General features: G+C 32.2%; 1 protein-coding gene across 2 annotated transcripts; it reads right to left on the reverse strand.

The window, feature by feature from the left end:
• Positions 1-590: 590 nt before the first annotated feature.
• Positions 591-8,758, reverse strand: LOC143558478 (sugar transporter ERD6-like 5). Of its 2 annotated transcripts, XM_077047310.1 has the most exons (17): positions 8,620-8,758; positions 8,390-8,542; positions 8,251-8,310; positions 8,096-8,161; positions 7,702-7,767; positions 7,553-7,628; positions 5,734-5,798; positions 4,542-4,634; positions 4,385-4,465; positions 4,234-4,318; positions 3,630-3,673; positions 3,489-3,551; positions 3,330-3,389; positions 3,178-3,231; positions 1,137-1,196; positions 924-1,038; positions 591-849 (listed from the first exon to the last, which is right to left on the reverse strand). In XM_077047310.1, the coding sequence occupies exons 1-17, from the start codon at positions 8,740-8,742 to the stop codon at positions 725-727; spliced, it is 1,389 nt and encodes a 462-aa protein (XP_076903425.1). In that variant the 5' UTR covers positions 8,743-8,758; the 3' UTR covers positions 591-724. The 2 variants fall into 2 exon arrangements, with proteins under 2 accessions (XP_076903425.1, XP_076903426.1); XM_077047311.1 differs by lacking the exons at positions 591-849; positions 924-1,038 and having other exon boundaries at positions 1,169-1,196; positions 3,509-3,551.
• Positions 8,759-8,987: the final 229 nt, after the last annotated feature.

Below are 8,987 nucleotides of genomic sequence, written 5' to 3' on the forward strand. Positions count from 1 at the left end.
TATTGGAAAAATTCGTAGGAAATATTATCAAAAATCAAATTAACTACACTCGACGTATTATCATGCGACAGCCTGTTGGTAATGCTTTCTCACCTTATAAGCACGTCACTATACTATTAAAAGTAAACTTTAGTAAACATAATCCCATTTACCCTTTTTATAACTCAACTTGCCAATCACCCAAAAAAATTTCACCTTCCATTCTATCATATTAGTATGTCCCATTGTCCTATCATATACTAAAACGACATTCATCATGACCAACTATAAACAAAGCAATAACAACACTTCACCAAACATCCCACCAGCCAAAATATACCTCCCAAACAAGTAGCACAGAGATCAAATAGCACGAATATTTATAACCCAAGCAAATTTGAAGAATACAACATGGTTATCTAAAGATGCTCTTAAGGTTTCAATGGCAACATGGTATTGAACATAAATTATTATAGAATGTGTAGGGAAAGTTAACGTACAAATGAAATTAACGTGCTAATTGTGAGAATCAAGTAGAGTAATTATATATACAAGTAGAGTAATTATGTAATTACATCATAGAGTAATTAGGTAATTACTTTAGGATGTAATTGCATAATTACTCTACTTGATTCTCACAATTAGTACGTTAATTTCATTTGTATTTGATCCAAACCCGCATATTAATTATATTGTAATGTACATAAAAGTAGTTATTCTAAATGTCTATTAACAAACCCTATTATCACAGAGACGATGTCGTCATTGATGCTTGTATTTCTTCTAGCGTCCGGCCCTTAGTCTCTGGTACTAATTTGACAACAAACAAAATAGTTAAACCGCAAACGCCGGAAAACAAGAAAAACGTTCCTGCAAAAATAAATAAGATCATATTCATCAACACCATAAGCAAGTTAACAACACGGTAACACAGAGAGCGATACCTTCAGTGCTGCAGCTCATGAGGAAGTTAAAGAAGTATGTAACTACCCAAGAACCAAACCAGTTAACTACCGTCACTAGGCTGCCAGCAGAACTCTTAATATTTATAGGAAAGATCTGAAATTTTTATTAATTATTAACCATAACAACATTCATTTTCATTTATATTTCATCAATAAAAAGGAATATGTCAAAAGGATGAACGAAAGTCAAACCTCAGACATAATGACCCATGGAATTCCTCCCATCCCCAGTGAAAATGATCCTTTGAATACCTGTTAACAATTAATCTCATAATTATTATTCTACCATGAACCGATAAATATTTCTCTAAACCTTAATGGAGTTTATGAGCACGGAAAGCTGTTAAGTGTCGAACTCCATACTTGGGTTGTTCACAAGCCTAGCCGAGCCAAAATGGAAATTTAATAAACACATTTCAAGTGAACGTTTATTTGTTCAAATTTCAAAAAAAACATATATAAACACTAGTGAAATTAAAAACCAAGAACCAAAACCGAACACAACGAATTGCTCAACAAGAAGAGAGGGACTCTTTTCTTTACAATCGACAAAAGGAATTGCAAGACGTAAATATGATAAACCAAACAAACCCCATAAACAAGTTATCTAGAATCTAGATTTAGGAAACAAATCAAATTCTAAATCTCAAAACAAATACCAAAAATAAAATAAACTTAATTTTAAGATAATTAACTTAGCCCCCAAAGAACTAAGTTTGATCTCCTCCATCCGCCCCTTGAGATCGGACCAAACCACCCTACCGCGCCAAGTGTTGCTCGTTATTCGTTAATATATATATATATATATATATATATATATATATATATATGGGATGGTTCAAGAGAGAAATGGATTTATTGCAAGAAATGAAAGAAGTTAACAAGAGCCCTAGATTAAGAATGATCAATGGTTAGTAGTTGTTGTGGCATATTTGTAAATAAAATGTCAAAGATTTGATACATATTAACACTGGAAGGGCATCTTTGTAAATTTGTGAAGGCTTAATAAGTGATGCCACATTAAAATCCACCACACTTAACTAAATTACTCTTCAATTCAAATCCCTCTAAAATTTCCTTTTGTGAATATGTTCCAACTTGCAATTTTTGTTGTTGAATATTTAAAGTTTGAAAATATTTAATGTGAACAGTTATATTATTTGATGATGCGTCAAGGTTTCATTGTTCCAAGGTTAGTGTAGGTTATTCCAAGTTGGTGAAGGCTTGTATTATTTCAAGGTTGGGCGAGTTACACATTCCGTGTAATAAAAAATGGATGAATAGCCTACACGGTTAATAAATAACCTATTGTGTGAAATCATTTTCTTCATTTTTAGGCTTAGTTGATAAATAATTTACACGGGTTCATATATTGTACATGCTTTGTCAGTTATTATATTTAGTTTTATATGTAAAACAAAAAAAAAATAGTTTATTTTGTTTTGTGTAGGTTTATATACATGTACTGTGTAGGTGGTATTACAAATTATCTACACATATTATTAGTTCTGTGTAGGTTTCAAATTGCTTACACATAACTCATATTTATTTTCACCAACACGTGACTAATGTTCACCTACACATAACTCATATTTGCCTACACAAATTGTTAGATCATTTTATGTTCACCTACACATAACTCATATTTCCCTACACATAAAACATTGATTGAAAAATAATTAAAACTAAAAGTAAAATGGTGATTTATAATTCGTCAATAAATTAGAATGCAATGTCAGTTCAATATTGCATGATTTGGTATATTAGAATGAAATGTTCAATCAGAATCGCGTGATCTGGTAACAAAAATAAACATATTTGATTATTAGCATATTTGATGAATTTGTTTTGGAGTGAAGATATAATGATGAATATTTAATTATAAATAAAAAGAAATTAGAAAAAAAAAATAACGTGACCAGTGAATCAAAAATAAAAGCATTCAAATGTTTATTAAATTTAATAAAACAAAAGAATAGTGAAACTTTTAAAATTTTAATAGTTACCAAATTAAGATAGTTTAAATGTTTACCATTATGCCCTTATATTTATTTAAATGAGAAAAACAAAAGAAAAAATATGATTGGTTGACATGACTTCTTACACTTCTTGCAATAAGATGACTTCTTTCTTGAACATAAACCTATATATATATATATATATATATATATATATATATATTGACACTATGGTGTTATGAGAAAGGAATGTTGTTAAGTGTGAAATTGCATACCAATACCCCAACAAGTGCCAAAATGGGGCTAAACGCCTTATATTCTTGAAGGTCCTGCATCAGTTAGTTACAACTTTCATATTTCTAGCAGAAAATAATAAGTGAATTGGAAATTCAATTTTATATAATTATAAAAAAAATAAAAAACAAACCTGTAGCAAAAATGATATCCCCAAGAAGAGACAACCTAAGCATGTTCCAGCTGCAGAAACCTTGAGGTAAATTAAATTTATTATTACTGAATAGTGTAATTAAAATGAATCTATATGTAAATACACAAAATATTTGTGATAACAGAATTCTAATCATACCATCAGTAGAGGGCGTCTACCTGAAACATCCATCAAAAGTACACCTAGTATTGTAAATGGAATCTGCAATAAACGATTCGATGATCATAATGCAATTTCAAAAATTATTAAGGATAGAAAGTATTTTGAAGTATGAATTACCTGAACTATTACCAATGCTATCGATCCAATGCTACTTGAAAACCCTTAAAAAAAAGAAAATAGTTTTATCAACTATTTGAGAAAATTGCACCAATGGTTCCTGTGGTTTGACCATATTGCAAGTCTGGTCCCCGGATTTTAGAAATTGCAAACTTAATCCAAACATTTGCGATAGGGTTGCACGTTTAGTCCCCGCCGTTAATCCCAACTATTTTCTAAAGAAAAAGTGATGTCATGTGATATTCATGTGAGGGTAATTGTGTATTTTCTAACTTGAAATCCTAATAAAGTACGTTTTCTAACTCAAGAACTTCATCAACTTCGAAAAGTTGACAATTGGAGTTCTGGAGTTTGAAAGAGTATTTTATTAGGGTTCCAAATTTGAAAAGACGCAAATTAGTAAACTACCATCACATAGATGACACATGACATCACTTTTCCGTTAAAAAACTAACTTGAATTAACGATGGGAATAAACGTGCAACTCTCACACCAATTTTTGGACTACGTTTGCAATTTTTAAAATCCGGGGACCAAACTTACAAGGACCAATTGCGTAAAATCAAGCAACCCTCTTAACCCAAAAAGCGGGATGGATTCTTACCAGCAGAAATAAAGATAGAATTAGCATAAAATGCAATTGCATTGACACCTCCAAATTGCTGTAAAACCATAAGTCCAACTCCAACCTAAAACAACATTATCACTTGCAATGAAATCTGTGATGTTAATGGAAATAATAAAGAAAGACTCACAATAAGAGATCTGGTATATTCTGGTTGAAACAGATCAACGACTCCACTTTCTGACAACTGATGAACAGTTTCTGTATAATCCTGTATCATCATCAATAAATTTAATGTAATAACTGAAAGTGAAATTGAAGTCAAACGAAGAGAGTGAAGATGTTACTCTGATTTCAGCAGCTTCATCAATTATTGCAGCATTTTTTCCCCTAAGCTGTTGTAAAGCAGACTCGGAGTCTTTCCACCGACCATTTTTTGCCTGAAAATATTTGGTCTTAGATTTCTTTTATTATGCCAAACATTACACCAAAAGTTTATATAAGGTTAATAATGGTACATACTACATACATTTATTACACACTTGAATAATATAAATAGCAACTCTGTGGGAAGTTGGAACTATACATTTTTTTGGTCAGCATAAAAATCGCTATGCAAAGTCTGAATATAACCATGAATCACTGTACCTGCACCCGATTTTGGTGGGGTACAAAGAAAAAAACGAGTCAATTGGAAAAGCAATGAAGAATCGTTGTACACTGAGTACAGACCCGCCTATACCTTCGGTTTCGATCAGTTTAGGTTCTTATCGTTCGGTTTTCTGGTAAGACGGAGAGACCCATCCAAGCTTTCTTTTAAGCCGGTTACAATTCAGACACGGTTCGACCAAGTTTTTCTTACTTTCTATTGAATATTGGTTTATTGTTATTACAAAATTTCAATAGGTTTTTCGTTTCATATGTTCAATACTATATAACCTGTCAATTGCAAAGTTCTTCTTTAATTCTTTACACTTTAAATTTTTCATAAAAATGTCAGCAATTATACCTTTTTATATAAACCATGATTAATTAGGATGCATAAGAAGAATATTTTAATCAAGTCAATTTAGAAAACATTAAAAGAAACTAGTCAAAATCATTGTAAAAAGTTGTCAATTGGAAAAGAAGTAAGAAAATTGTTATAAACAATGGAAAAAAGGGGGGAGAAAAATAAGTAAAACGATGAGATAAAATATAAACTTATAGGTTTCGGAAAATCATGGGGGTTATATTGCTAAATGTTTATGAAATATGTAAAAATGGATACACACACACACACACACATATATATATGATTTGGTTTGGATATATATATGTGTATATGTGTGTGTGTGTGTGTGTGTGTGTGATTTTTGTGGGGATACATGTGATATTTGTTATGTTTTTGGGTGCATGCTCAGTTCAACATAGCATACCACTTGTATATGGAAACAAGAACTCCTAAACATCTTTTCAGTAATGCACTTTGCATTGCACTAGGGGTAAAAATAGGTTATTAAACAACAAGAAACATTAATGATATTTCAACCAACTCACCAGCCATCTAGGAGACTCAGGAATGAAGAAGAGACCTAGAACCTGTAATAAGCATGGAATGGTCCCTGAAACAACATATCAACTATTGTTATAGTTAAGATGTCTTAAATATTTGAAAAAAAAACAAAGAAAATTGCAGCAAATGGTTTGGTCCCAAGATTTAAAAATTACAAACATAGTCCAAACATTTGTGAGAGGATCACACGATTAATCCCCGCCGTTACTTCCAAACAGAATAGTGATGTCATGTGCCAATTTTGTGAGGACAGTTGTGTTTTTAAATTTGGAACCTTGATAAGATACTCTTTCAATCTCTAGAACTCCTATCGTCGACTTCATCACCTTCAGTTATGCACTAATGAAGTCAATGTTAGGAATTCTGGAGTTTGAAAGAGTATTATATTATCAAATTTGACAAGACACAATTACCCTCATATGAAAGACACATGACATCAAATTTCCACTAAAACTAACTAGGATTAAAGATGGGGACTAATCGTGCAACCCTCTCACAAATGTTTGGACAAAGTCTGCAATTTTTTTATAATCTTGGGACTAAACTTGCAATATGGTCAAGGACAACGCAGGGAGAGGGGGGGGGGAGTCGACAGCCCATGGCCCGCTCATCCCGGAGGCCCAAAATTTTAAAACATTCTTTATATGTTTCTATATAAATTAATTTTAAGAAAAATAAGATGCATAACAGGATAGTGGAGCAGTGGAAAGTCATTTGTTAGAGAACTATAGATTCCGGGTTCAAGTCCCAGGGAGATACTCTGTTATTATATTTTTTTTCATGAAACTGTTAATGGATTATGAAGCTTCTGGCTTTTGCAGTTCACACTCAAGCAACCTACAACTTAGGTAGATTAACATCTTTTTTACCCCATGATATATTGTTAGATAATTTTTATTATGTGCACATGGTTTAGTTTGCTGTTTTTTATTGTATACACGTGCACCCAATAAATGTATCATATTTTGTAGTTTTATTGTTTTTTGGATCAAGTAAACACAAAACTGAAACAAACTATAATATCATTATTATGAAACAACCCTCAAGTCCAAATCCTGAACCAAACCACGATTCAGTTTAAACTCTCAAAGGTTTGGTTTCGGTTTACAGTGATTAAAGAAACTGTTAACTACGTGCGACCTAAAAACCGTAAAAAACAGACCGCGAACATTTATAGATATACTGGACCACCTTTTATTTAAATGTTTTTTAAAGTAAAATTTAGGTCCCATTTTTTCCACCTGTCCCAGACCCGCAATTTTCGAGGGTTTTTGGAGACGCCCCTGAATATGGTTAAATCACAAAGACCATTTGTGCAGTTTTTAGAATAATTGGGGTGCAAAAGGCCGAGCTACTCGAAATTGGATCGTGAAAAAGCTTGATCAAGCCGAGCTTAAACGAGCCCGATCCCGAGCTCAAGCCTAAAAGTAAGCTCGTTTAATAAACAAGCCCGAGCTTCGCTTATCTAGCTCGACCCATTTATATAACTTTCATAATATATATGTACATGCGTATATATATATGCATATATATATAATAACAATCATTAGTCAATGTATATAATGTTATGAAAAAATTAACTAAATAATATATATATGCTATATATAAAATTATAATTGAAAAAATATATAAAAATAATTATAAATATATAAATATTAATTAACAAATAGGAAACGAGCCGAGCTCAAGCTTTAGAAATCGGGATCGAAATGAGCCGAGCCCGAGCTCTGTGTAAGTTAGTCGAGCTCGGCTCGCTTGCACCTCGTTAAGTAAAACCATTGAGATTCAACAAAAACTACTTACCAATAAGAGCAAGTGTGTGCCAGTGAATAACAATTCCAACAAGCCACATTACAGATATGCCAGTAGCTATCATCAGCTGCAAAAGTTTCTAAATCAATCATGCATCGGTCAGCATTTAATATTAACTTATATAACAGATTGGTATTTACCTGATTAACATATGTAAATGCTCCACGAAGGTTTTTTGGTGTTATTTCTGCTATATAAACTGGTACCTGTTTGTTTTTTCAAAGATGAGACGTTACAGATGTCAAATAATAAGGAACTTGTATTTGTTTACAGATGTCAAAAAATAGGGAACTAGTAATTGTGTCTGCACAATGCAGCGCATTTATGAATTCTTTTTTGGTTCTGGCAAATATTAACATGAAAAAATAAAAATTGAAAAAACTAATGTTTAAAAGTGGTTTTGGCGAAGTTTGAAAGTATGTTAGTGGTTTTTATTTGATCCCATCTAATCCCTATCTATCTATCTATCTATATAATGAAATTAGCGTTTAAGAGAATGAGTGAATGAATGGAGAATGAATATGATGCAAGTACCACATAGGAAGTAACACCAATTCCATATCCTATAAATAGTCTTCCAGCATCAAGTAACCATGAAACCTGTTTAGTTAAAAGAAAAAGGTTGTGAAATATTTATTATAAGATGCAAGACAAAGTGTTAGTGATGGTGAGAAAAGCAAGCTGCCTGCCTGTGAATATAAAATAGCCAACCAGCCTAGCAAGCAGAAGACTTGAGACAGTCCCATTGTCTGGCATATGATAATGAGATCAAAGCAAACATAAGTAAGATTAAGATAATATAAAATTAGTATTAGTATTAGTAATTACCCATCTCCGTCCAAGTTTATCAGCTATTTTGCCACTCATAACAGCACCAAACATTGCTCCAATAGTGAGTATTGAACCGAAAAGTGAATACTGTTCCAAGGAGAGGCTGAGCTCATCCATCATTCCACTTTGAGCAGGGGATGAGAACCCAACCTGTTTGTTATTAGTTTGTTTAGAATTGGAATGGATAAAGAATTGAAATGATTTTTTATTATTATTAATATTATTACAGCAGAACCATAAACGAAAGATCCACAGACAGCCACCAAAGTGCTCAACACAACCACCGGAGATATGCCGTCGCTAGTCCTCCTCACCAATAAACTTACTTCTTCTTCTTTGCTACTTCCCATATCTCCACTGTGTTTGGCTCTTCTCTACTCTTTTCTATTGCAATTACTGTCTTCCTCCTAAATCAGTTTTTAATATACAATCTCCTGATGCTATAAGTCAGCGCTTCTTATCTATTAACTTACTTTTCTTTTCAAACTAGACTTAACTACTTCTTTGGTTAATATGATTAAAAGATAATAGTTCATCGACCAAACTTAAAATATGTATTTTTCGGTAATTGTCCCGGTGTAAAAGTTACTTGTTT

This window comes from Bidens hawaiensis, unplaced genomic scaffold, assembly GCF_021521415.1.
Source record: "Bidens hawaiensis isolate Kalapana, Puna unplaced genomic scaffold, B.hawaiensis_p1.1 tig00019491_1, whole genome shotgun sequence".
NCBI lineage: Eukaryota > Viridiplantae > Streptophyta > Magnoliopsida > Asterales > Asteraceae > Bidens > Bidens hawaiensis.

Coding starts and splice junctions, on each gene's coding strand:
- LOC143558478 (XM_077047310.1), bottom strand. CDS start 8,742: ATGGGAAGTAGCAAAGAAGAAGAAGTAAGTTTATTGGTGAGGAGGACT. Junction 4,466..4,541: donor ATGAAGCTGCTGAAATCAGA/GTAACATCTTCA, acceptor ATGATGATACAG/GATTATACAGAAACTGTTCA. Junction 1,039..1,136: donor CATGGGTCATTATGTCTGAG/GTTTGACTTTCG, acceptor TAAAAATTTCAG/ATCTTTCCTATAAATATTAA.